Here is a 27,933-nt window from a genome sequence, read left to right on the forward strand (position 1 = left end):
GATACGCTTTGCATATGCCTCCACAAGGGTGTAAGCATTCCAATAAGTTCATTTCAAGAAAGACAAGGCCAGATCACAGAATGTATTTATTAGTAAACATACACAGCACAGTTAAACAGCAACAAGACATGAAGAAAAATTGATTTTGGAAAGGTCTTGGAAGTCTTGTCACATGACAATGCTAGGAGAGTCTCATGTATTTAGGCTTTGGCAGCTAGTTTCCACCTCTGAAGCCACTGTTGAAAAGTCAGTCCTCCATGGCAGACCTCAGGTAGGACGTGCTGTGCTGGTTGATCCCACCTGTAGGAACGCGCACACACAAAAACAAGTTCATGTGTGACAAGACAATAAGACAGTGGGCTGTGGATGCTGATGGACAACAACATGAGTCTTATTTTGACATTCTTGGCTATTATCCGTCAGTATTTAGCTTCGTATTAACTAAACATCAAAGTAACAGGATATGATGTCATACGAATCTGAAACCTGGAGGTAAGAAGGACCGTAACAAATTAGCATTTGTTGATTAGTCCTAATCAAATATGATGACATTACTACGACCACATCACTACTATCAGGAGAACCAGAGTATAGAGGGGAGGAGCCACCTGTTGTGGCCCGGCGAGGTGCACTCTATTCGGACACACACTCCGAGCAGCCCGTGTGACGCCATGGAGGTTTCTGGCAAACCTTTTGCACTTTTCAAACGCTGCAGCGCTGGCTGATGAGGTTTTCTGTGCGCTCTGTGTTTTTTTCCCCCCCCTCATCCCGGAGTATTTGGTACAACATCCTTCCTCAGAAAGCGAATGTCTGTTTTCAAGTGAGCTCTGGCTGTTTAACGTCACAGGCAGTACGGGTAATGTTGCTTCATTGCATCGTTCCGTTATCGGAGCTATTTTTAATGTTATTGGAATTATCAGTATGATATCACAATTCCCTGATATCAGCCATTATCGTGCACCCCAAATTATTGCATTATATTTTTTTATGCTGAAAACGAGACAGTATGAACTGAAGTGATTAACAATTGTTATACCGCATTTCGTAAAAGTAGGAAGTCAGTAATGTCCATCCTCCGACGAAGAAGAGACTCAAATTTGGGGTGTAACAGTACACCCTAACCACGTTAGCAGTCGCTTTTAAAGGTCGTGGTTGGGTACATTGTGTAAAAACATGAGACTACTTAGCTTTCATGGACACAGTTTTACTGGTTGTTAAAATGAAACCTAAAAAAAATTAAAAATGCAAACTGCTGGTCGGTAAAAATATACTAGTATATGTAGCATACAGAAAAAGCAACGGAAGCGAAGAGACAACAAGAGGTATTAACTCATTAAATCCCAGCCATTTTTCAAAAGACGACCCCTTCAGTAGCGGCCATTTTAGACCATTTTGACTGATCTTTCAAGGCACACAGAATATTGTGTTGTATGGTTATATAAACATGGAACCTACCAAAAGAAACATTACACTCCCATCTTTCATCAGAAAAAAAAAGTTTCTTTCTACCTTTGTCCGTTCTTTAGTAATCTGCAGTAGAACATACGGTAGGTAAGTTTCAGCACTCACACCCTATAGTACTCACTCCTATTGTCATGAAGTGCTTTGAAAGAATAGTCATGACCCACATGAAAAAGAGCATCCCGGCCACTGTGGACCCTCTACAGTTTGCATATCGCCAGAACCGGTCCACGGATGATGCAGTCAACACTGCCATCCACACAGCCCTTTCTCACCTACAGGGCCAGGACACATATGTCACAATGCTATTTATAGACTATAGCTCTGCTTTTAATACAGTCAGCCCCCACAAATTCACAGATAAGCTCCTCACACTTGGCCTGTCACCCTCCCTCTGTAACTGGGTGTTTAACTTTCTAACAGGCAGGCCCCAGTCAGTCAGAGTCCACAATCGCACATCCAGCTCAAGAATTGTGAGCACTTGGACCCCACAGGGGTGTGTTCTGAGTCCGCTCCTCTACACGCTCTTCACCTACGATTGCGTGGCCTCCCAGAACAACACCAGCATCATTAAATTTGTGGATGACACTACAGTCATCGGACTGATCACTGGTGGTGTTGAAACATCTTACAGAAGAGAGGTGGCGGACCTCATAGCTTGGTGTCGTGATAACAATCTCCTTCTCAATACAGATAAGACTAAAGAGATGATCATTGACCCAAGAACAAGGGAAAAGGAGCCGTATAGACCCCTGTTTATTGATGAGACTGAGGTGGAGAGGGTGAAAACCTTCAAGTTCCTTGGCACACACATCAGCGAGGACCTCACCTGGTCTCACAACACCCAACAAATTATGAAGAAGTCCCAAAAGAGACTGTACTTCCTGAGAAGACTGAGGAAATTTGGCATGTCCACCACAATCCTGAGTTGCTTCTACAGATGCACTATGGAAAGTGTCCTTACCGCCTCCATCACTGTTTGGTACGGTAACTGTACAACACGTGATAGGAAGGCACTCCAGCGGGTGATCAAGACCTCACAGAACATTGTTGGGGCAGCCCTCCCCTCACTGCAAGACATTTATAAAACTAGAGTCCTACGAAGAACACACAACCTCATCAAGGACAGCACACATCCACAACACTCATTATTCACACTCCTACCGTCAGGCAGACGCTACAGGAGTTTGAAGTCCAGGACCACAAGGCTGGCAAACAGCTTTTACCCACAGGCCATCAGGCTTCTCAACGAAGCACTCACACACGCCGCACGCAACACACGCACGCACTCATAGCACTTATTTGTTTAAATTTATTTATTTATTTGTATTAATGTCTCTTCTGTTGTTGTTGCTTAATTTATTGGTATATATGTTTATGTTTCTGACGTTCTTATTCTTTCTTGTGTTTTCTTTCTTTTCTTGGGAGAATGAACAGAATAAGATTTTCATTGCATAGTATAACTGCTGTTTTACCGTGCACATGACAATAAAACTCTCTTGAATCTTGAAAATATCAGTTCCTGTCTACAAAAGGGAGAATCGCAGCTTTTTGTGAAAAGATACATTTCTAGCATAACTTTCACTTTGACACAAATATTTTTTGCTCAAATACCTTAACTATACCAACATAAACAACACAAAAAACATATATATTATGGTTCACCTTTTGCAAATTCGCTGTTTCACTGCTTTTTTTTAAAAGTGCAATTTGCATGTTTTTTTGTTTGTTTTCTGACAGTGTATGAACGCGCATTGTGTTGTGCGTCCTTGTGGTGTATTAGAGCAATCTACCGGCGCTCTGTTGTATGTGTCTGTTATTGTATTGGCTACTGCTACCAGTAGAGGGTGTGGTATACTCATGTTGAAGACGTGTGCAGCTCCACCTTGTCTCAGTATGTGTTTATGTGCCTGTACCAGCATATGAGGAACCCACAGTAGACAATATCCGGCTAAATGTAGAGCCACAACAGTCCTTATTGGCTAAGGGAGAACCCACCCATTGTGTTCTGCGGCCTGGTTGACAATGGTCTACAGTCAATCACTCATTTGTGCAGTTTCCTGTTTTGGTCAATGGTGACGAGCAAACTAGCTAACTGTGTGAGCTGCTTGCTAACCGCCAACAAACCATAGAAGAAGAAGCAGCTAACCAGCTAAATGAATCTTCGGTTCAAAGAGTAGGATGACGGCAGAAGCAATATGTTTTGACAAGGACACAAAAACGCTACAGCTGATCACTAAAATTCAAACAAAGCTTGAACTTTGAGAATGTTTAAACAAGAGAGAAATGCTAATGCCTGTCTGTGTATAAAGTGCATTGTGAGGGGTTTTGCAGCCTTAAAACATATATAATCATGGTAAACAAAAGTCAGCTACTTTGCAGATTTCACTTATTGCGGGCTATTTTGGGAACCTTTCCCCCGCAATAAACAAGGGAACACTGTATAACACCATGAACTATTTACCATTTTCACACGTGTGTTAAAATGTTCCGACAATGCGTAACCTTCTGCACGCTACACTCCTCCACGCTCTCCCACTTCCTCCTTGCTGTTGAGTGTGTTTTTAACATGCAAAAGAGTCAAGCTCTTATCAAATGCACTTCTGCCACCTTGTGGCCATTTTTATGGCTTAAAACTGCTCGAAAAGTGATCTTTTAGTTTGCAGTCGACTCTTGCACATAAAAACTTAAAAAATGCATAAATACGTCTTTGGGATCGGTCATTCAGGTGTATTAAAATGTATAAATATTTGGTATTGAATGAGTTCACAACCAAAGAGGGTTTTCTATCTCTGGCTACTCCTTAGCACTGTGTTTAGGCACACTCCACAGAGCTTTTGAAGATGCTGTGCATGCCTGGATGGCTACTTGAGCGCCAAACGCCTCCTCACCCTTTCATCCGCGTTTAGGCACATTCCACTACAACGCCGAAAGTTATACTTCCCGTCCCCAGGGGCGGACTTACCATTAGGCAAACACAGGCAAGTGCCTGGGCCCCCCCCCCCAAACGTCTCATAAAAAGTGGTTTTTGATGTTTTTTCTTCAACCTAAAGTACATGTTACTGTTTTAGTCGCACTTCACGTGCTTAAAACTACATCAAAATGTGTCATCTATCATGAAATCAGGAGCAAAACAAACATGTTGGAACGGTTTGGATAAAACTGCTGAGGAGTTGCCCCAGTGAAGCGGGGAGGAGAAAAAGGCAACAGGAAAACAAACAGATTTCATCAAAACTACCAAAGGTAGCCAGCCAGGAGAATGCAGTAGTTTTAGGATGAAGCTGAGAGTGACGCTTTTCACCAAAGATGCGATTATTAAAGCAGTAAACTATATTAAATGTTGCTTAATGTTCTTTTCAATTACAATAAAAGCACTGAGAAGATTCACTTGTTTGGTAATAATAACCCCTCAGGAGGATTTGAAGGACTTTATCTAACATTAGTATTTAAAATAAATGGGGGGCGGGGGCAAATAAAGACGGCAATATAACTAGCAACTAGCGATATCCGATATTGGCTTTATATAATAAAGCTTTTTTGCCGAAAACCCATATGTTGATATTGTCCGACTCAATTTCCAAGTCCGATATCAACAGATACCGATATCACGTCTTTTTCTTGAGTAAAATTGTTGTAAAGTAACAATACTCTTAAATGGGTACAGTTGTTTTGTTGGCTACTCCACCCATCTCTGAGAAGATAATAATAAAGCTTCATGCACGAAAAAGTTTCGTTTTTTAAGCAATGAAGCCGTCGTGTGTAGTCTTTAATTACTGAGTCCTAGCTCAGTCATAATCATTCACAAGATCCACACAAACTGTCAGTTGTTCCACATACAAAAAAGCCGTCTTCTTTGGAGCTTGTTGCAGACAGTGACACCGTTTATTCCCTGGTGTGAAACAATATGCACTGGTCAATACTGTAATGCCCCTTGTTGTGGGGAAGGAGAGACTCACGTAGCCGATGCACTTTAATTGCTTTATTAACAGCGGTTTATTAACCTAGTAGTGCTTTACAACTTTTATCCGCAGTCCCAGAGTGCCTTCTACTGGTCAACATGTAACAGTATAATTATATGTGCATGGCTCAGATCAAGGGTACCGTTTGCTGTCTTCAACTTCACTTGAGTAGTATTTGAAATTGTTGTTCTAACAATGTGTACTATCCCCATCACTCTAATGTTTATAGAGTGAGGAAGCTTACCAAACCATAAATTAAACCTGTTGATGTTTTTATTTTGCACTAGCACGGCTATGTTGTAAAAAAGTGTCTTTATTTGGACATTGAAATGTTACATGTAAAGCATGTCTACTTTTGTTGTGAAATTAACAATATTTTCTCTGATAATTTCGTCATGATTTCTACTTAGAATTAAAGAATGATGTCTGAAATTGGTTTCTAATGTGTTTTATTCAAATATTCTCAGTGCAAAAGAAAAATAACTGTCGTGTAATCATTAGTGAAAAGTACATAACCTTCGTGTCCGCCTGCCGATGATAATTTTGAAGACCATAATTCCATGGAAAAACAACCCCATGATGATTACAATGGCATATATTCATGAAATAATTACTCAACTTTGCAACTAAAATGATTTTTTGTGTATAAAAGAGTAAAATAAGATTATTTGAACAAAAGTCTAACACACCTAAATTTCGCATCAGGCCAGTAATGTACGTACACTACGAGCTCACAGCGTAAATTGCGTATTGCTAGTTAATATTGAATTAGAAAATAAAAAGTGCCTTCTTGGGCCAAACAAAACTTGTATCCTTCCGCCGGTTATTCGCCAAATACGCGTTCAGCAGGGGAATGTTTCACCGTGTCCACCATTTTGTGTTAGCGTAATGTACGTTCAGTCACAACCTCGGCAGCATCAAGCAGCATCATTCAATTTGAAGAGCAATCGGCGGTTTAACAACCATTGTCAAGTCTAAGGTACGATTTTTTCATTTATATATATATATATTGGAGAAGATCTTTATGCACGTTGAAATTATTTTTTCGTCGAGTGAGTTACAAATTTTGTGTTTATCAAGCAGTGTAACTCGTTTTGACAGTCGCAGCAAATTTACATTTTATAGACCCTGTGTATAACAGTAACCTGTCCAACGCGGCCAGCCATTTTGTCTCCCTTGGTCAATATCTGACCGCATATAGCGGCCAAATTACCGACTCAAGTAGAAGCTTCATGCACGAAAAAGTTTCGTTTTTCAATCAATGAAGCCGTCGTGTGTAGACTTTAATTACTGAGTCCTAGCTCAGTCACAATCATTCACAAGATCCACACAAACTGTCAGTTGTTCCACATAAAAAGCCGTCTTCTTTTGAGCTTGCTATTTCCTGGTCAAACATGTAACTTTAAGAGCATTTGCACCAAAACATTACCGCAAAGTAGGCTGGGAACAGGACGTGCTCCCAGCGATGCTACAATAAATTAAAAAAACATACGCTAGCATGCATGCGGCAGTGGGAGCAAAACTGTGTTCGGTTGTACTTAATTGAAGTATTTTAGAATGTACTCACGTTATTTTTCATCAATCCTCATCCACAAATCCATCAAAGTCCTCATCTTCTGTATTCAACACAAAAAAAGCAGTCTCCTTTTCTGTTCGCTACTAGTCTGTTAACTTGTCAGTGTTATTCAGCTCCGAAGCAAAGAAGGAAACTTCTCCTGTTGCTTCTGCCAACTTTATTTATTGAACGCGGCCACCAGACAGCAGCTCAGAACACACACACATCTCTCAGCATCGTCTCTCCTTCCTGCTTGCCCACAAGGCAAAGGTTAAACAAGCCCCACTACATAGCTGTCCAGCCAATGCCTGTAAGAAATGACACCGTTTATTTCCTGGTGTGCACTGGTCAATACTGTAATGCCGCTTGTTGTGGGGAAGGAGAGACTCACGTCGCCGATGCACTTTAATGGCTTTATTAATAGCGGAGAACACTGCAGGACTTTACATTCACGCCAACATAAACACACTTCCCAACTCTCTCCAAACTCACAGCTAGCACTGAGCCTAGCTCTCCTGCTCGGGACGCCCACCGTCACTTCTCGATGAACTAAAGCTGTAATGACACTCTGCCGTATGAAAAGTCAAATATTAAAAACAAGCGTAAGACATTACTAGCACAGCTTTGTTCTGTGGGTGGTGGATATATTCTATCAGTTATTATTAAGCCTATAGCTTCCTTTTAGTAAGTAAAAACCTTGGCTATGATTGCACTACATTGTCATGTAGACCTACAAAGTACACTTGGAAGAACAAGAGGTGAATAAATGTATTGCAACTGATGAGGGGTAGGATTAAATAAGCTTTGTTTCTTCCTACTCCTTTTTGGACATGCAAAATTGTGAATTATACTATGTGATGTGCTACTGTTTGACTCATATGCATGTTCAGGATTAAAACCATGAACCATGATAATAACAAGCCTAGTAGTGCTGTACAACTTTTGTCCGCAGTCCCACAGTGCCCTCTACTGGTCAACATTATTATTTTTAAAAAAATCCCTTTTTTTTCCCCCTCTACTGGTCAACATTCAAACTGGACGCCAACCTGTCTATAGCGGCCACTTTTGCAGACTTCCCTCTAGTGGCCGCTATAGACAAGTTTGACTGTACATATATACATATACACACATACACTCACACTCACACTCACACACACACACACACACACACACACATATATATTATATACACACACACACACACATATATATATATATATACACACACACACACACACACACACATATATACACACACACATATACATATATACACACACACACACACTACTACTGTGATGGATCCATAAAGTTCTTATCTTAGCCATCTGAGAAGATCAAATACATTGTTTTTGGTGCCTAACTCTTTCCCAAGTATATTAGTGTGTGTGTGAATGTGTAAACAAGAGGCATTAATTTACATGTCTTTGTAGAAAGGCGCTTTATGAAAGTAAGCACATTTTCTTGTATTCACTTACAGCGCAGCCTTGCCACATCCAATATGGCGGTGTCTACGCATGCAGTACTTCCTCTTTCCCAGCGTGCTTTGCTGTACTGTTGTTGTAAACAGCCACTGAGTTACATGTTTAGAGCTCACATAGTTGTCGGTTATTCTGCATTATTGGTTGGTAGTGTCTTGTCTGTTATCTACCTATTACGTTGCAGTGTGATTTTTTTTTTTTTTTAACTCTTTCTTAAAAAACACTGAGTAAAACTATTGGTTGGAATGGTAATCTCCCCCCATGAAAGTTTCATACTCAACGTTTGGAAAAACAGAAATTAAAAATTTCAAAAGAAAAACTTTTGTCGGTGCAGTACAAGGACGTGGAGGGCCGCAATGGCTGGGTTTGCCTTGGGCCCCCACATGCTTAAACACGCCCCTGCCGACTATATATACATATATATATATGAATGTTGCGTTTTACAGCAGAGTATGCATTAGTGTCTTGCTTTAGCAGTGTCTCACCAGTGAGATATGGCAGTTTTGACTTGCTCTCCGTAAGAAATGCCTTGTGCGCATCTGCGGGTGAGGCCTCGGACTCGTGGGACCAAAGACTGCAGCAGCTTTTCATCTTCCTCTTTGACTCTGGATAGCAGGACTTCAAAAATAAAATGAATTAAAAAAAAAAAACAAAAAGAATAAAATGAAAAAAAAAAAAAACCCATCACTATAATGAAGTCAAAAAGTGTTGTTGTACATTCCAAACACAGTATTACCCTTATGATCGGATGCAAGCAGTAGCACAGCCCCCTCCTTGGATTTCCGCAATGTGGCGGAGTGATGTTGGAGGAGCTGACGGAGGAAACGCAACTCCAGCTGGTCGTCGCGCGCCTTGGACCACAACTCCTCCGGAGCCTTAGGGGTCAAAGTCAGAGCGGTAACATTGATTTTCATGGACATGTGAATTTATTGTGTGCGTTCATGGCAACAAACATAAATCAGCTGATGCACCACAGTCAATAAAAGAGATTGCATTTCAGAATCAGAACAAACCATCTTTTTTGAGTCATGCTGCTGACTCACGAGTCAAACTCATGGCGCACCGCGTGCGAGAACACAACACGTCGGTCACAACAGATGGAAGTGTTATGCGCCTCACCCTGTAGAGAGGGAACGCCGTGTGCCGACACAGGCTGCTGAAGGTCGGCGACTGCAGGCGATGGATGGACAACCATGATGCCGGAATTCTTTGCATTCTGAGGCCACAAACATGAAGACAATATGACTGTTTGGCTTTGTGGTACTAATTATTGCCGATAATCGATAATATTGTTGACATTATTTTGAGAGCATTTTTTCAAGAATGTAATGATAACATATGGCATAATAACGCAAGTACACCGTATCAAAAACAATAAACCTTCATTTGTCAAGAGTATTTAAGACAAAAAACCCCAATGAAAATAGAATGGTAAAATGGACTCTCTTTTAGCAAAAATAGCACTTAAAAATCACAATATGTCTGATTTTGAGTCAGTGTAACTTCCGTTTATTGTCTGAATATTGACAAAAAAAAAGGAGAAATAACCCGGAAATACTCCGAAGTTGACATTGTGTGTCATGCAGACATTTACACTTCCTTGATGCAATAACATCATTAGACAATTTTGCCGAGCAATTCAAAAGCGGATGTAGCTTGGCTAACCTTTCTGATGGATGTCAGCCACTACAAACATTGTTACAAATTGCAATGCCCGTGCTTATGGTTCAGGAAGACGTAGTCACCGATGCAATTCCAATTGTCACGAAAGATATTTTTTATGGTCGCACGGTGGTCTAGTGGTTAGCATGTTGGCCACACAGTCAGGAGATCGGGAAGACCTGGGTTTGAATCACCGTTGGGCATTTCTGTGTGGAGTTTGCGTGCATGGGTACTCCGGTTTCCTCCCACATTCCAAAAACATGCATGTTCAGTTATTTGGTGACTCTAAATTGTCCATAGGTATGAATGTGAGTGTGAATGGTTGTTTGTCTTTATGTGCCCTAACCTGGCGACCAGTCCTGGGTGTACCCCACCTGTTGCCCGAAGTCAGCTGAGATAGGCTCCAGCATAACCCCGCGGCCCTAATGAGGATGGATGGATGCAGTTTGACAGGATGTGGTGCTCTTATTGTGAAGGCCGGGAGTGTGTGGAGAGTGTTGAGAATGTCTATTGATGGTGAAGACAAGCTGGGAGCAAGAATAAACGTGCCTCTCGTCCTTATTTCACTGAAAACTCGCACGTCAGCAGGCATCGTAAAACGCTGGCTTACATGAACAAGGGGTAAAAGGCAATGCGGTGTAAACACAGTCATAAAGCCTGGGTAGGACTGTTACGATAATCGATTAGTCGAACGGTAAAAAAAAAAAAAAAAAAAAAAGGGAATGTCACCATAAACAGGAGCTAAACGATATGAACTGATATGGTGGCCTGAAACACTGGCAAAAGTTGGTGGAAAACCTCCTCTTACGGAGCGTGTATGGAAGCTAGCTGGGTTAATTAGTTTAGGGGCTGTGTGTGCGCTACTCCGTCTTTGTGAGTTTGGTTACACTTTTAACAATTGTTAATGTAAGCCAGTGTTTTACGATGCCCGCTGACGTTGTGCAAGTTTTGAGTGAAATAAGACGAGAGGCACGTGTGTTCTTGCTCCCAGCTCATTTTAACCGTCAATAGACATTTTCAACACACACTTTTGGCCTTCAAAATAAGAGTGCCACATCCTGTCTAAACAAAATAAGGGTGTCATTAAAAATATAAAACATTACAACTGGAATTGCATCGGTGACTACGTCTTCCTTAAGCTCTGGCATTACGTCCCATTAGAAAAGTTTGCTAAACGTCTGAAGTACTGGGCAAGATTGTCCAATGATGTATTGCATCAATAAATGGAAGAATTTTTCCATTTAATTAACAGACATTTTATTCACTAATCCAAAAAGCACACACTCTATGCTGGTAAAATAAGTGGAAAAGGTAAAAAAACAAAAATTGAAAAAAAAATTAACAGATTTGGAAAAAAACGTATTCCATAGGGCCCCGACTACATACGCAAAACACACATGTGACGGCCAGGGTAATATTGTAGGTGCTTGACAAAGAAGTGAAGGTGGGTGTGATGTACGAACAGGCTTTTACCCATCTACGGCCCTCCTGTCCAGAGCATGAAGGGAAACGGTGCCCATCTGCTTGACCTCCTTGGAGATCGAGTTCCTTAGATTTGCGGCAGTATTGGTGATGTCATTGAACTGCGGTACCATCTTGCCGTCCAAAAAGTCCTGTAGCTATAAAAGAAAAAAAGAACCATGCAGAAAGGTTGTGTATTGATATAATTATTTGGAAATGTGCAAGGAGAAGATACACACGCACCTCTTTGTGCCTCCGGATCAAGTCAGTCTTAGCTGAAGAGTTCCCCTTAATCAGACTTCTTATGTGATCCTGTCTGAGGAGCTGACAAGACACAAGTCCATGAGCGCAGAGATATCCACAAGGCCAAAACTCACAGCTGAGCCTCACCACTAGCTGTCTGAAGTCCACAACGCTCTGCCACTGGCTGTGAAGATTCCGCAGCGCCTCCTGGTGGCTTCTGGCGTGCTGGTCAAGCTGCATGCACCCGTCTCTGATATGATCCCTGGCTGCAGCCTTCATCACACACTGGAGCTCCAGATCCAAAGATGACCTAACAACAACGAGTAAACTAAACGTAAATGAGATATAGGGGCGGTCAGTTAACAAAAGTTAAACCACGTTGGTGTGAGCAGCAGTTACTGCAACGAGCAGCATGCGCTCCCTCCTCCTGCATTCACATTCCTACACCAGTGTGGGCGAAGCAACTCCCCCAAGGACGTAACAGCAGTGACTGGGATGGAGGAAGCACGGTTCCAGCCGCCAACTCTCTGGTTTCTGGATGCCAATTGTTGTCTTCGTCACGACTAAATTATTTCATTGACCAACCTTTTTCTTTCCACTTGCGTGTCGAGCACCGGTAAATCGGTCGTGCGTTGATGTACTCTCACGTACGGTGATGTGCGGGTCGGTAGTGAAATATCGATACTTCCCATACCAGCTTTTCATGCTTTGAAGTCGATTCTCAAATCAAACTATTGATACTTTTGATACTTCAGATTAGGGCTGTCAATCAAGTAAAATATTTAATCGCGATCAATCGCATTTTGTCCACAGTTAACTCATAATTGATCATACTTAATTGTAGATAGAAATGTTTTTATCAATAATAAGTAAGGATGTAAATCTCTTTACGGAAAACGATTGGATACAACTACATAAAATTTTATGTAAAGGCATATCAATTTTGGAAATATGGGCCTTTACTTTATTCCAAAAATAATATAGTTAGAAATGGCACAGTTTTTGCATGTTTAATGTGAGCAGCGATTTGTCCCACATTGTTTGATGGTCCTTGAACTCACCTTCTTGTCCCATGACGCACAGATAGACTACTATACTGTACAGTCAAACTTGTCAATAGCGGCCACTAGAGGGAGTCTGTAAAAGTGGCCGCTATAGACAGGTGGCCTCTATAGACAGGTTGGCATCCAGTGTAAATGTTGACCAGTAGAGGAAAAAAAAGAAAAAAGGGGGAAAAAAAAAATAATAATAATGTTGACCAGTAGAGGGCACTGCGGACTGCGGATAAAAGTTGTACAGCACTACTAGGCTTGTTATTATCATGGTTCATGGTTTTAATCCTGAACATGCATGAGTCAAACAGTAGCACATCACATAGTACAATTCACAATTTTGCATGTCCAAAAAGGAGTAGGAAGAAGCAAAGCTTATTTAATCCTACCCCTCATCAGTTTCACATCAGTTGCAATACATTTATTCACCTCTTGTTCTTCCAAGTGTACTTTGTAGGTCTACATGACAATGTAGTGCAATCATAGCCAAGGTTTTTACTTACTAAAAGGAAGCTATAGGCTTAATAATAACTGATAGAATATATCCACCACCCACAGAACAAAGCTGTGCTAGTAATGTCTTACGCTTGTTTTTAATATTTTACTTTTTATACAGCAGAGTGTCATTACAGCTTTAGTTCATCAGGAAGTGACGGGAAGTGACGGTGGGCGTCCCGAGCAGGAGAGCTAGGCTCAGTGCTAGCTGTGAGTTTGGAGAGAGTTGGGAAGTGTGTTTATGTTGGCGTGGATGTAAAGTCCTGCAGTGTTCTCCGCTGTTAATAAAGCCATTAAAGTGCATCGGCGACGTGAGTCTCTCCTTCCCCACAACAACAGTATTGACCAGTGCACACCAGGAAATAAACGGTGTCATTTCTTACAGGCATTGGCTGGACAGCTATGTAGTGGGGCTTGTTTAACCTTTGCCTTGTGGGCAAGCAGGAAGGAGAGACGATGCTGAGAGATGTGTGTGTGTTCTGAGCTGCTGTCTGGTAGCCGCGTTCAATAAATAAAGTTGGCAGAAGCAACAGAAGTTTCCTTCTTTGCTTCGGAGCTGAATAACACTGACAAGTTAACAGACTAGTAGCGAACGGAAAAGAAGACAGCTTTTTTTGTGTCGAATACAGAAGATGAGGACTTTGATGGATTTGTGGATGAGGATTGATGAAAAATAACGTGAGTACATTCTAAAATACTTCAATTAAGTACAACTGAACTCAGTTTTGCTCCCGCTGCCGCATGCATGCTAGCGTATGTTTTTTTTTTATTGTAGCGTCGCTGGGAGCACGTCCTGTTCCCAGCCTACTTTGCGGTAATGTTTTGGTGCAAATGCTCTTAAAGTTACATGTTTGACCAGGAAATAGCAAGCTCAAAAGAAGACGGCTTTTTTATGTGGAACAACTGACAGTTTGTGTGGATCTTGTGAATGATTGTGACTGAGCTAGGACTCAGTAATTAAAGTCTACACACGACGGCTTCATTGATTGAAAAACAAAACTTTTTCGTGCATGAAGCTTCTGCTTGAGTTGGTAATTTGGCCGCTATATGCAGTCAGATATTGACCAAGGGAGACAAAATGGGTGGCCGCTGGCCGCGTTAGACAGGTGACTGCTATACACGGGGTCTATAACATGTAAATTTGCTGCGGGGGATTTTTCAGTTGCTGCTATAGGCAGGTGGCTGTTCTATAAAGGTGGCCGCTAAGACAGGTTTGACTGTATTTTGACCCTTTTTCTTTCACCTCATATTTGCTCCTACATGCTGATACTATGTGGGAATGCATGAAAGTACGATTTGATGAGCTTATTGAGAGCTAATGTGTACGGTATATTTGTTCGGTACACAATCTTGGGTCCACAAGAGCAAGACGAGATTTTAACATTAATTTAAAAAAAATAGCTGTCCTCGGCTATGCTGGCCATTAAATAGCAACTCGTAACCCACATTTTCGCTCGCAGTTCAAAGCAAAAAAAATCAGCAGAGAAAGGGCTCGCACTTAAGAAAAGCTCGTTAGTTGGGACACTCATATGCCGAGGTTACCACTGTATACATGACAATAAAAAAAAACCCAGCAGTGCTCCAGTAACTTCTCGCTTCTCTCTGACAGGCGACGTACTCCGTGACAACTCAACTCACAGCGACAGTAGATACAAATAACTATGCTGATAACTGCCAGGGCCCTTAAAGGAACCTTGCATTAACTTTTCCCTACTTGAGATACTGTATATCATTTTGCCTTTTGTTTTTTTCTGTTGTTGTATATTAGCTTGGTTATATTGTAAATCACCCCGCTACCTCAATATACTTTAAAATAAATCAATACATTTCTACGATGTCTTGTATTCTTTATGCTATGATTTGAAACACTGTACGCACATTTTTAACATTTACCAGGCACATATTTGGTGTATTTACACAAAATATCGGTCTCAGATCGGGAAGAGGAGGGGAGAGAGAGAGGGTGCACGGTGATCTTACATCTTCATGGTCACCACAACTATGTTGTCAACGAACAAAAAACTATTTGGGGAACACCACAAATCGCATGTCCGGTTGTGACCTAGGCTTTACTCTGATACAAGCGTGCAGAAATCTCTGGACTTGTTTTGGGTTTGATGCAGAGTGGACTTACAGCACCAAAGAGTCACTGTGGAGATCATCACCTAATCCAGACAACTCCTGTTCAGCCTCCTTCCTACGAGCCAGCAGCTGGTGCTGGAGTTGCTGGACTCTGGAGCGAGTCTGAGATAACTCAATTAGACTCTCCTCCACTTTCTGCCACGCAGCCTGGAATCATACATACATACACGTCTGATCATCTCTCACACCTTGTGATTCAGATCGTAAATGTGCGTGTTCGTAGGCAGGACCTGCAAGAGGGTGTTAATGCACGGCAAGTCGTTTTCTTCTTCTCCTGAGATGTCCAGCAGATGATCACTTTCATGACGAAACCTACAATGAAATCATCAAAGACGCTCTTCCGTTTGAAAACATCCGTCTTGTTGAGCCTACCCAAGAGCTGTCATGTCCTGTGTGACATCCGCAGTCGCTTTCTCCTCAAACTCCTTCTGCTCTCTGGAAGCCAAATGTTGCAATGCAGAGAGGATGTGGTTTGGAGGATGAGCACCCAACAGGTTCTAAACACATGACAAGAAGGAACAGTAGTACAGTACAGTGGAACCCGCTTATGCTGCCAACCTGTTTATGTCCCACAACTCAACAAGTCCGGACTATTTGATCAAAGGAGGGAAGTTTACTTCTTGACATCAACGGTAGGTTATCACATTATTCAGTAATAAGTTTTGGTGTCTGACCTAGAAAATCTTACCGTTATGCATTCCCACATAGTATCAGCATTTGGGACCAAATATGAAGTGAAAAAACCTCCAGAAAACTAGAGTAAAGTAGTCTTATCTGCACATCGAGGGAGACGATGCATTGCAAAGTTAAATGGTGCGTTCAAAGACCACTGAACAAAGTGAAACAAGTCACCGCTCACATTAAACATGCAAAAACTGTGAGATTTCTAACTATATACATATTTTTGAAGACAACAATGGCCCATATTTCCAAATTGTGTATTCCTTTACAAAAAAGGATGTACCGGTAGTTATTTACAAATAATTTTGTTTTTAATTTGTGTGGGTTTTTTTTTTATCAGTGCAATTGAACGTTTCCCACAGCCCGGTGGTTGGGGACCCCTGCCTTACAGCATGCTTGGTGGATATGATGTGATCTTTTACACAGTGGAAAATACGGGAAGAATGACACTTTGATACAGTTGACTTCTTTATTTTAGAATGCAAGATTATTGTTTACATCCACAAATGTAATCGTTGAATCATATCGAATCAAAATCGGATCGTTTGTACACTGTAGAATCTTTCCGTTTTTAAAATATATATATATTTTTTTCCATATCTTAACTCATGTAACTAGATGCGTATGCAAGCGTTTACCACAAAGAGATTTTTTTACATCCCTACTACTCTATCGCCGATTAATTGCGATTGAGTTAATGATGGACAAAATGTGATTAATTGCAATTAAATATTTTCATCGATTGACAGCCCTAATTTCATCATGTTAAGAAATGTCTGAGTGCCAGAAGCGGTCATCCAAAGGACCACAACTGGCTCTCCAGCTGTAGGTTTCCTACCCCTGGCTTAAAGGAAAAGAGCACTTTCTGGGCAATTTTGCCCATCAACCACAATTTCTCTTTCTGTGCGTTCTAAAGATATAAAAACAGGTGAAAAGAGGCCGCTAAGAATGCACATGGCAGTTGAAGGAGTAGTATAAGGAGGGGTAGTATATTGATTGAAAAGATGAGACATGAATAAGAACACTAAGATTTTGTTTGAGAACTACCAACCTCCACAGCACTTAACCAGTACTCAAACACTGCTGTCCTCTGCTCACTCGTCGTACTGTGGCAGGAGAAAAGCAAATGAACAATGCAGTAAAAAGCAGTTGAAAATGTTTTGTTATGTTTTTTTTTTAATATATAAATTGCGGCTCCTACCGTGTGGCTCCAGAGTCCCCCGTTTTCAATACGCTCTCTTGCAAGGACTGATAGAAGTGGACCCTGTCGTTACAGAGCTCTCTCACTTTACGCTGACGAAAAACATCATTTCATTAGTTCATAGGTTGCCAGGTTCATGTAAGCTTAGTTTCCATCAGATTGAATGCCAGATGTTAACATTAGGTACAGTTGCACAACTGTGATGAGATCCAACAGGACGATAATTCACCATGCCACGATAAATACAAACTACCATGCCACGATAAATACAAACTAACAGCCTGGTGTTTGTTTTCCTCCTCTTTCCCTACCAAACAAGCTGCATCTCTCAACACCTGGGCACGCTGGTTCTATAGCAGAATTAACAAAGTGAGTGAACCCTCCTGTCAGTCATTCAGCCTCTTTGGCCCAGTGGGTGGAGGCGGGGCTCCTGGCGAGTGTACACACAGAGTGCTGCAAGTTAGCGTCGTGAGGAGTAACAAGCAAGCGAACGCGAATATGAATGAAGGCCAGAATGAACAAGGTGAGCCCATGAACACAGATGATATGACGCATTTGTTAGAAAGTAGCGGCGACAAAAAGAAGAGGAATACCGCAAACACACTGCGGTGGGGGTGGGGGAGGGGATGCCGCTCGCGGTGCAGTGGAGCCTTCATCCCGACAGCCAACACTTACTGAGGCGTCGGGAAAGCAAAATGATGCGCACTCATAGGGTCGTTCGCTACATGTTAAGCCTCCCTGTTAAGGAATAATACCCAAAGTTCATTATTTATTCAAGTGCAATTTTATTAAGAGACTTAATACAATAACATCGTTTATGAGTAATAATTTGTCGGACAATTATGGTCATTTGTTATCGTGACAGGCCTAGTGGGGACTGACACCTAAGTCACTGACTGTACACTAGGGGTGTCACGAGACATCCACCTTACGAGGTGAGACAACGCATGAGATTGGGTCCACAAGAGCAAGATGAGATTTTAACATTAATTTCAACAAATTGTGCATACTGGCTCATTCGTGTTGATGGGCTTACTTTGCTCATGATTAATATTCCCATACAGGGGCTGTGGTATTTGGCTTTGCAATCATCTTTTCTCTCCTAATTTCTTGTACATTACCTTGCACTGTGTGTGTGTGTGTGTGTGTGTGTGTGTGTGTGTGTATGCTAGCATCCCGCCTCCACCCCAGAGACAAAGCGACTATATGACAGACAGAAGGTCTCACACTATTGTTCCATGGAATGCTGTTGTTCTATGAAGCCGCTATTGCTATGTTCACACTGCAGGGTGAAGCCCAATTCAGATTTGTTTAAATACAATTTTTTTATGTGGTCTTTAACATTAGCAAAAAATAAATAAAAAAATGCGACTTGTTAACGCAAAGTGCCCGGAAAGTGACTTGCATGTGCAAAAGCACGACATCACAAGCATTTTTGTGTGTTTAAGGAAGGAAAAGATCGCTGCGGTGTGTGCTCTAGTCATGTGTAGATAGCCACTGATTTAATTTCTGATCCGATACTGGTAAAATTCTGACTGGTATCGGCGATACATTGTGGAAATACACCTAATGTGTCTGTTACATTTTAAAAAGCAATGTACAGTATGTCGAATCATAGCATAAAGAATGAAGACATAGTAATTTACTGATTTCTTTGAAACCCTGAAGTATATTAAGGTAGTGGGGTGATTTACAATATAGCCAAGCTAATATAATATATCATTTGTGACAATTTAAAAGATTTTGTGCAATGAGATTCAGTGTTTTCCCAAACAAATGATTCCATGTGGGAGATTAAGAAGAAAGAGGGCAGTTCGTAAACAACTTGCTGCCACGTGTGCTCCAAGGAGCGTGAGGGTGGCTGTCTGAGGCAGGAGTGGAGAGACACTGACGAGAGCTGCTTCACTAATACATTTTTAAAATAATTTTGGGGTGAGAAGAACTTTTGCCTGCACCTCTGAGTACCTTTATCCAAGTCTTGCACAATAAACCACGCCTTTCCATGACATATATGTCGGATATATGCCACCTGACCGTTCATACTGCAGTAGCATCAGATACATGTCTGACTTATATGTACACTCAAATGAGGCCTGAGTCGCATTTGAAAAAAATCTGAATTGTACTGTTCACACTGACATGAAAAAAATAAATCAGATACAGGCCATATATAAGCAAAAACATGGGCATTTACCTGCAGTGTAAACACAGCCTAGGTGCTGAAACCAGTGCACAGAGTAAACCCTCTTCCTGTCTGTTTGGAGGTGAGAGACGAGGAAAACAGACACACATGCATGTGGCAAGATATGGAGGTCGGCGAAATGATCAGGTTCATTTTCATTTAATGTGTGATTAAGTTAATTATTTATTGTCGCAAGACTTTTCTTCTGAATGAGATATCTCGAGAGTTCTTGTGACACCCCCCTGTACACAGAACACATGCAAGACATACAGTCATACAAAGATAGTTCTTTTTCTTTTTGTACCCTATTATCTCATTCAATGCCAAAGACGTATTTATCCGTTTTTTGAAACCCGAAGGCTTGCTATTTATATGTCCTCTATGTTTTTTTTGCACGAAAGGAAAAAAAGAGAGGATGATGCAAGTGTACAATACAAGAGGCCACTTTTCATGCAGTTTTAAGCTATAAAACAGCCACAAGGTGGCAGTGCATTTGATAAGAGCTCGGCATGGATCTTTTACATGTATTAACGCGCTCAACAGCAAGGAGGAAGTGAGAGAACGTGGAGGAGTGTAGCGTACAGAAGGTTACGCATTGTATAGATTTGAATGCACGCACAACCATGCACACACACAGTTTAGTTCCAAATGTGAAAATTGTAAATGGTTGATAGTGTTGTATTTGTAAATAAATTGTTATTTTGATGTAAAACAACCTTGTTTTTATGTTGTGGTATTGTTGGTTAGATATTCGAGCTGTCACAAAAGCAAGTGAAAGTTATGCTTGAAATGTATCTTTTCACAAAAAGCTGGTTTTCTCCTTTTTTAGTGGGGAACTGATATTTCCTGAAACTTACCTATGTTTTACTGTTGATTACTAACGAATGGAAAAAGGTGGAAACAAACTTTCTTTTCCTGATGAAAGACAGAAGTCCAATCTTTCTTTTGGTAGGTTCCATGTTTATATAACCATAGAACACAATATTCTGTGTGCCTTGAAAGATCAGTCAAAATGGTCTAAAACGGACGCTACTGAAGGAGATAAATTTTGAAAAACGGCTGGGAATGAATGAGTTAATCATTTATGGGAGTGTGTCACAGGCACGAAACACCATAAAACAAGGATCGATTGTTCTGTAACGTTAAATGAATACCTCTCCAAATGGCAAATGTTTGATACAACTTTTGTATAGGATGTCATTCAATGGTGCAGTGTATGTACAGGTATTTATTGCTTAGACTTACCAGGACTTGTGCTTCTACGGCAGCTTTGGAGTTGAGGGTGTCCCCATCACAAACGTGATTCTCAAACAGCACTTCAACCTCTGCTTTCCTGCAACGTGCACAAATGAAAACTCTTAAAGGCTCAAAAAGGAAGTGCTTATGTGAGTGCACATGGTTCCACTTGGGACTGTTCTCCCTGACCTGGCCATCTGCTCCAGAGTTTGGCAGTACCCGCTGAGCGCTTGAATGTCACTCGACAGCAACATGCGACCCGAGACGCAGCTCTGCCTGAAAGCCTGGAGGAGCAACTTCCTGCGCTGGCTGTCCTCCACCTGAGCCCAAGTAGAGGTGATGGACTGCTCTGTGGAAGAGGATAACAACTTTTGGCCTTCTGTTTGTCCAGAGCAACAGCCCATAATCACTATCTAATGTATTGAGACCTTGGCTGGCCATCTGTTCCTCAGTCGCTCTGATTTCAGAGTCCAGGTGACTGATCTCGGACCTAACCTGCTCTATCTTCCCCTGAAGCTTGCTCTTCTGAGCAGCCACACTCTGGCTCTCGGTCTGCTTCATCTGAGCACACACACAAAAAACTGAAGGCTGAGTTGGTCACTATGAGATGAAAATGAATGAACCTGTTTGTGGCCTACCTCTTTGTCTTGAACCACTTTGTACCTTTATGATAACGTCAAAGAGAAAACTCAAGCCAGTCTCCCTAGCCTATATTTGTTTTCCTCTCAAGCACTGTGCCTGACCCCATACTTGGAGAACCATGGGTTTAATTGGTATTTGATGGCAGAAAGAAAGAATTACAGTGGCCGACAGGGGCAAACATGTAGCGTCCAAACCTTCCAAACACAGAACTGACCGTTCGGGGCAAGAAAAAAAAATCACTGCAATCACTTCAATGTTGCAGGATCAAAAACAAATACAAAAAAAATATGCTGCAAATGACAAAAGCTCACACAAATCCCCAAAACAGCTGCATGAGAGAAATGCTGCAAGTTCACCGAGCAAAAATGAAAGTTTGTCAGGCTGCCACTACAAAGAACGGTTTTTTTTTTGTCAATTTGCCCATAATCCACTATCCTTATGTGATGCATGAATACACAACTTTCTTTTTTCTGTGTGTTCTAAAGACATAAAAACTGCTAAAAAAAAGACCCAAATTAGGCCCTGTCCACACCGGAACATTCTTGGGATTTCTTTTCCGGCGGGCTGCAAAAAAGTCTTATCCACACTTCGCCGGATTAGTAAATAGCTGCATCCAGACGGGAACAGGTGACTGAGTGAGCTACCCGCCAATACTGTAAACAATAGAAGAAACAGAAGAAGCTACCATAAATCACGGTGTATAAACAGCACCTTTTTTCCACCGGTAAGAAGCAAAAAATCGGGGTGCGGTTTATACACGATGACAGGTCTGTGACTAGACTCGGACTAAAAAAATAATATCAGACAACGCCTCAGCGGGAAATCACTCGTACCACAAGCCCGGTCACACCGCCTGAACTTTGCTGTAGCGTCCCTTGAATGGTAGGAAGAGGGGGCCGAATTTCGACAACGCTCGTCACCGGGCACAAAATGGGAAAAAAAAATAGAAAACACGGGCGTTGTCCTAGCGGTGCACCGCTGAAGCCAGCGTTGCTTTAGCCTTGATTTAACGGTAGCGAACGTTGGTTTAGCGGTGATAGAGCGGTGTTCTGCGCATGAGGATCAGTTATCCATGTATTGAACATAACACATAATGCTGCATTGCTTCAGTGTGAATTTGAATTAACTCCAACGTTGTATTGTATTTTACATTATCTGCAATGTTTTAATGGAAGCTTAGGTTAGCTTCAGTGTATATAGAGATCGTTTCACTGTGTGAAACACACAGCAGTCAGATAAGTTAGACAGGAATTGCATACACAAGCAAAAACACTACAGCCAAACGGCGCCAGGACAAAGAGGCACCATCAGAGGAGTGAAATACGCGTGAGTCACATAATCATTTCTTGTGTCCAACCTAGTAGGTCGGTCATTACAACTCAAACAAAATTGTAACTTTGAGAGTGATTGAACAAGAGAGAAATGTGAGAAAATGCTACTTCGCCGGATTTCACTTATCGCGGGCTATTTTGGAACCCTATCCCCCGCCATAAACGAGGGAACACTGTATATAAACAACAAAACTCGGGAGAATGTCGACAGCGGTGAGTCATGTCTGTCGAAATATTCAGATATTATGTTGGCTTGTCGTCCAAGCTCACTCCTGGTCCTGTGACGACAAAAAGGAGGCGGTGGGTCAGTGACGTCATGGTTCCCGTGTGGAGCTGTCTGCACGGCAACGATAAGCCGGCGTGTTCAGATTTTCCCCACTGTGTAAGCCATTTACAAAAAAAAACAAAAAAAAACATTTCAGGGCACCCACAACACCGTTCCCATGTGGATGAGAGGCTGAAACCATAAAATACTTTGCCCTTTTGACCTGAAAACATTTCCATGTGGGTAGCCCCTAAGAATGCACGTAATGGGACAAACCTATTCCACCTAGGTAGCACTTTCAGTGGCAGATTACTATCACTGTCCTGCTCCACTGAAAGACTGAGCAGATCATTCCTCCCCAACAGAGGGGGAGCAATAAAAACACAAGACTACAAATTCAAAGTGATCGGTTCCGTATGTACAGTATTTATTCTTATTCTACTTTCTTACTTTTATTATCTGTCCTGTCTTGCCTTGGTTGTTATTTTGAAGTGATTAAGTTTATGATGACATTTTTGCAGCGCTGCTGGAAATGGGAATTTCTCTTGGAGATGAATAAAGTGTCGATATATCGATCAATGGGGGTGTGACGATTGGTTTTAATAACCATTCGATTCGGATTACGCTTCGTGTTTGCCGATACGATTCAAGAAAGATTTTGCTTCATTTAGAACGATACCGTCCGAAACGATTCGGTAACTTTAAATGGATTCAGTAACTTTTGAGCCAAAAATTCAACCAGTGTGACTGTGAAATAAATACCTGGGTACTGGACAGTGCAGTTGATGTTTCCTAGATTCCCATTGTTTTTATGTAAGGGAATCGGGTATTAACGATTAATAATGCTGGCATACTTAAGCATAAGTGATCAATGAGTACAAAAAATGAGTTAAAATGCAATAGAAAATCGGGATGAAAAGAGGGTGGTATAGCTTGCAATGATGAATGATTTACTTTAAATAGTCCCAATGAGGGACATTATGCAAATGAATGTGGTACGACAGTGGTCCCCAACTCCCGTGCTGCGGCCCGGTACCGGTCCGTGGGTCATTTGGTACCGGGCCGCACAGAAAGAAAAAATTATTTCCATTATTTCAGGGTTTTTTTATGTTTTATTTTGAAAAGTGGCCGGATTCTCTCTGTTACATCCGTCTCACTTGACGCACGTCCATTGTGCGTATGCTAACTTTCTCTCTACTGCTGCTCTATTTTTACCATTTTTCTTTCACCTCATATTTGGTGTCAAATGCTGATACTATGTGGGAATGCACAAAGGTAAGTTTTGATGACTTATTGAGTGCTAATGTGCACATTTGTCTCAAGTTAATTCATGCTAGCACACTGCCTTTTACCACACACGTCAAACAGCCATGTCATCATCTCTCTGGAAACACTTGGCTGGAACTTGAACTGGTGGATGGTGGGTCGGTATTCATTTTGTGCTTTTAATTTGATGTTATTCATGTCTTAGTTTTATACAATACATAATAAATAAGATATATTAGATCGCTTTAAGGTACGCACCCCCCCCCGTGGGAACACAAGCCGGTCCATGGGTCAAAAAAGGTTGGGGACCACTGTGGTACGGTGTCTTCAATCAGGTGTTGAAACATTCTCACCTGTACGGCCAATGGAAGCGGGAGATTTTTTTTTTTGGGGGGGGGGCGGCTGTAGGAGCCGGCTCTTTAAAATGAATGACAGGAGCCGGTTGGGAGCACGACTAGTTTTGTCCTTGTCTTTTATTTCCTGTTAAAGGTGAATGTCATTGATGAAGTTTTGCGGCGGCGGCGCTTTGCCCGCACTGAGCAGGGACAAGGGCGGGGTTAAACACTGTGGCGCTCTTAAAGCAGATTTGTTTGTGAAGAAGTTTGCATGAAGAGACTTGACCTACTGTATTTTTACCTAATTTGTCTATTGAGATGGGTCTTTGTTTTTGCATTTTATAATTTCACATTATAGTATTATACATTTTTGTAGCTGTTCATTGAGGTTTAAATAACAAACATTTGATATCATGTATTTTTTACATTCATAATTCATTTTACCCAATACCCACGTAATGTGGTAAATTAATTTAAGACCACCACAAAAATCTGAGGAGCCACTTGGGAGTCGAAAGAGTCGACTCTTTTAATTGAGCCGAGCCCAAAAGAACCGGCTCTCTAAAAAGAGACGAAATTTCCATCACTACAGAACAACTAGCAAGAATACACTGACAGACGTTTTGCAGCCCACATATGTTGGGAATGTTACAACATTTTGAAATACGTAAAATCAAGTCTGTGATTAATTCTGTCTGATGAAACACGAGTTGAACTTTAATCTGATACCTCATTCATTTCTCTACCCCAAGTATTAAAGAAGTTAGAGCACATTTCATAGTGGGAAATACTGCAGTGCCAAAAGCTGTGATCCACCCAAGGACCTTGGCAAGTACAACCCTACTACAAAATATATCAGAACTTAGGCTGGGACAATTTTTAAACGTCAACATTGTAGCCATTTACATTTTTGATCATCAAAATCAAGAGTAGTAAGAGCTGTATTGGTTTCCACGCCACACTGCTAATTGCATGTACACAGTAGTTCCGGGGGAAAAATGTACATATTTCGCACCATCAGATTTTAATGACATTTCATCTGCAGATAGATATTAAAGTGAATTTATAGCCTACATACCTTTTATCTTGTCCTGAAGCTCCGGCCCATGAGTTTGAAAGGCTTAAAGTTGGACTTAACTTTTCTGTGTATGTATGAAAATCCACGCGATATATGAAAAAATTACATTTTTAAAAAGGACAAGCGCACGCACACAGTGTTAGATTTTCGCATTGCTAAAATACGGGGATTGTATTTGTAACATTCCCACGTATTTTGACATGGACACGACGCGCTGGATGATGACGTAACTAAGCGTCACTGCCACTGGACCGTAAACTACCGTCCAGAGGCGTACAAAACATCATTACTTTGCACACTATCCCCATAAATGTCACTTAAAAGGAGTTTCAAATAAGGCCAGACGAGTTAAATATGAATGCTGAATGAAGTGAATGAACTGACCAAAAGAAGCAGCGAATCAACTGTATTTCACAGGTCAACTGCAACTCCCATGGATCCACATACCCGAAGGACAATGACGTCACCGACAAGCAGTCTGTAACGTTTAATCTTTAATCTTTATCATTAAAAGTGCTTTAAAAAAAAAAGCACATTCGTATGAAGCCTGCTGTGCTTAAATTTGATGCTTCATTTCCTAGTATTGACAGATTATCTTTTCCAACGACGTTAGATCGATATATGTGTCGCCCTGAATGGAAACTTGAGAACCCAGATCGATGTAGTTGAATCGTGGGAATATAAATCAATGAATCAATGTAGTGAATGAATTGTTCCACCCCTACTACTGTATCCATCCCGCCATCGGCCAAGTGACACCTCGCTACAGCACACCAGCTAGGTACTAGCCGGCTAGCGACTAGCGTCACCACACACTCATTCACAACACCTCAGGCCACTAGCAAAAAGTAATGCTACATATTGGAGCTGCCGCCACTGCTGCTGTGTTTTTGACGCTAGTTAGCGTTCCTTTCTACGCTGCTATGTGAAATCAATGCAACCAGGAAGGACGTTCCAAAATACTAAAAGTATTCCACGTTATCATGAATGTACCTGTTACTACATGCCCACAGCATGGAGAGAAAACCATCAAACCTTGTTGGAGGTTTTTGGAGGTGTTTTAATAGCAGCCTTTTTAGGTGAAATGGGTGTGTCCCATTACGTTTGCCTGCCACTTTTTACCTGTTTTATATCTTTAGAATGAACAGAAAAGAGAAAGACATATTAGAGTTCATGTCCCACATAAGGATTGTGGGCAAAATAAAAAAAAAGTGCACTTTTCCTGTAATTAGGGTTATTAATATAGACATAAACATTCAGAGGCAAAAGGATACCACTGGAGATTTCCTCGTATGATCCTCACGTTTCTACAAAAGACAGGTCGTAGGAAATTGTAAACCATACAATATATACAGTACATACTGTATATTCAATATTTATACTAAAACACTGTCCTTGTTCCAGTTGCTGGCATTAAATTCAAAATTTTGTTGAGAAAGACCAACCTTTCGTGGAAGACGTGATGAATGATGTGTTTCCATATTGACTTTCCTGTCCCGACACACAGCCTGGGGAGAAAGCCACCAACGACTGTTATTCAGCTATGACAACATGCCGTGGTTGGAGTTGTAAATCGTGATACAGACGTGTTGAAGTAGCTGTTATTCGGCAGGCTCTCTGGAGGAAGACCGAACTCTTCTCTCGCCCAACGCTTCAAATCCTGCACAAGAGTTCTGTCCGCCATTGGAATGTCAATAAAATACCGCCAGATAGCTAGCTAACAAGCTAACAATCGACTTTTTTGTCGTAGTCGCCGACAAAGAACCGGTCGACTGCAGTGCTTATACTCATGTACTTTTACACGAAAATATACATCACTATTAAAAAACGAACACTTTTCATTTGTGGAAAACTTGAGCTTTCAAAATCCCGCCCGTTCACATCACTTCCGGGCTACGTTTCCGTTGTGGTCACGTCACTAAAGTGGCCCGCCCACACAAGCTTTTAACCCCTCTACACCTAGAAGACGTAGCTTCCATACGGCGAATTGCTCACTTTTGTATTTAGCATTACTAACTATTAGCAGACGTAACTAGAAGCTAATATAAACATCTTATTGCAAGCGAGAAACATACCTTCAAAGTGACGTATCAGTACCCGAATGTCACCAGCCGAACAACAACCAGGTAGACATAGCGGACGAGCTTCTTTTTCTTTGGTTTAATGGCGGCTTGCGACCATGACTTTAAAAATGTATACTGCCAC

General features: G+C 41.4%; 1 protein-coding gene across 7 annotated transcripts; it reads right to left on the reverse strand.

The window, feature by feature from the left end:
- Positions 1 to 68: 68 nt before the first annotated feature.
- On the reverse strand, positions 69 to 27,902 carry haus5 (HAUS augmin-like complex, subunit 5). Of its 7 annotated transcripts, none has more exons than XM_054790249.1 (20): positions 27,804 to 27,896; positions 27,315 to 27,401; positions 27,174 to 27,236; positions 27,003 to 27,035; positions 21,450 to 21,474; positions 21,240 to 21,392; positions 21,001 to 21,160; positions 20,821 to 20,908; positions 17,394 to 17,485; positions 17,244 to 17,298; positions 15,884 to 16,008; positions 15,742 to 15,823; positions 15,504 to 15,658; positions 11,970 to 12,132; positions 11,823 to 11,903; positions 11,592 to 11,737; positions 9,576 to 9,672; positions 9,193 to 9,331; positions 8,942 to 9,074; positions 69 to 300 (listed from the first exon to the last, which is right to left on the reverse strand). In XM_054790249.1, exons 3-20 carry the CDS (start codon positions 27,207 to 27,209, stop codon positions 201 to 203), a joined length of 1,863 nt encoding a protein of 620 aa, XP_054646224.1. In that variant the 5' UTR covers positions 27,210 to 27,236; positions 27,315 to 27,401; positions 27,804 to 27,896; the 3' UTR covers positions 69 to 200. The 7 variants fall into 7 exon arrangements, with proteins under 7 accessions (XP_054646224.1, XP_054646225.1, XP_054646226.1 ...); XM_054790250.1 differs by having other exon boundaries at positions 27,315 to 27,388; positions 27,804 to 27,877; XM_054790251.1 differs by lacking the exon at positions 27,315 to 27,401 and having other exon boundaries at positions 27,804 to 27,902.
- Positions 27,903 to 27,933: the final 31 nt, after the last annotated feature.

This window comes from Dunckerocampus dactyliophorus, chromosome 10, assembly GCF_027744805.1.
Source record: "Dunckerocampus dactyliophorus isolate RoL2022-P2 chromosome 10, RoL_Ddac_1.1, whole genome shotgun sequence".
Lineage (NCBI taxonomy): Eukaryota > Metazoa > Chordata > Actinopteri > Syngnathiformes > Syngnathidae > Dunckerocampus > Dunckerocampus dactyliophorus.

What these genes read in the sequence shown, in the direction of transcription:
- haus5 (XM_054790248.1), bottom strand. Translation starts at nt 27,412, where the DNA reads ATGGCGGACAGAACTCTTGTGCAGGATTTGAAGCGTTGGGCGAGAGAA. An exon ending in GGAACAGATGGCCAGCCAAG is followed by an intron (nt 21,161 to 21,239) that starts GTCTCAATACAT and finishes CCTCTTCCACAG; the next exon opens with AGCAGTCCATCACCTCTACT. An exon ending in ACTGGTTAAGTGCTGTGGAG is followed by an intron (nt 16,009 to 17,243) that starts GTTGGTAGTTCT and finishes TCATGTGTTTAG; the next exon opens with AACCTGTTGGGTGCTCATCC.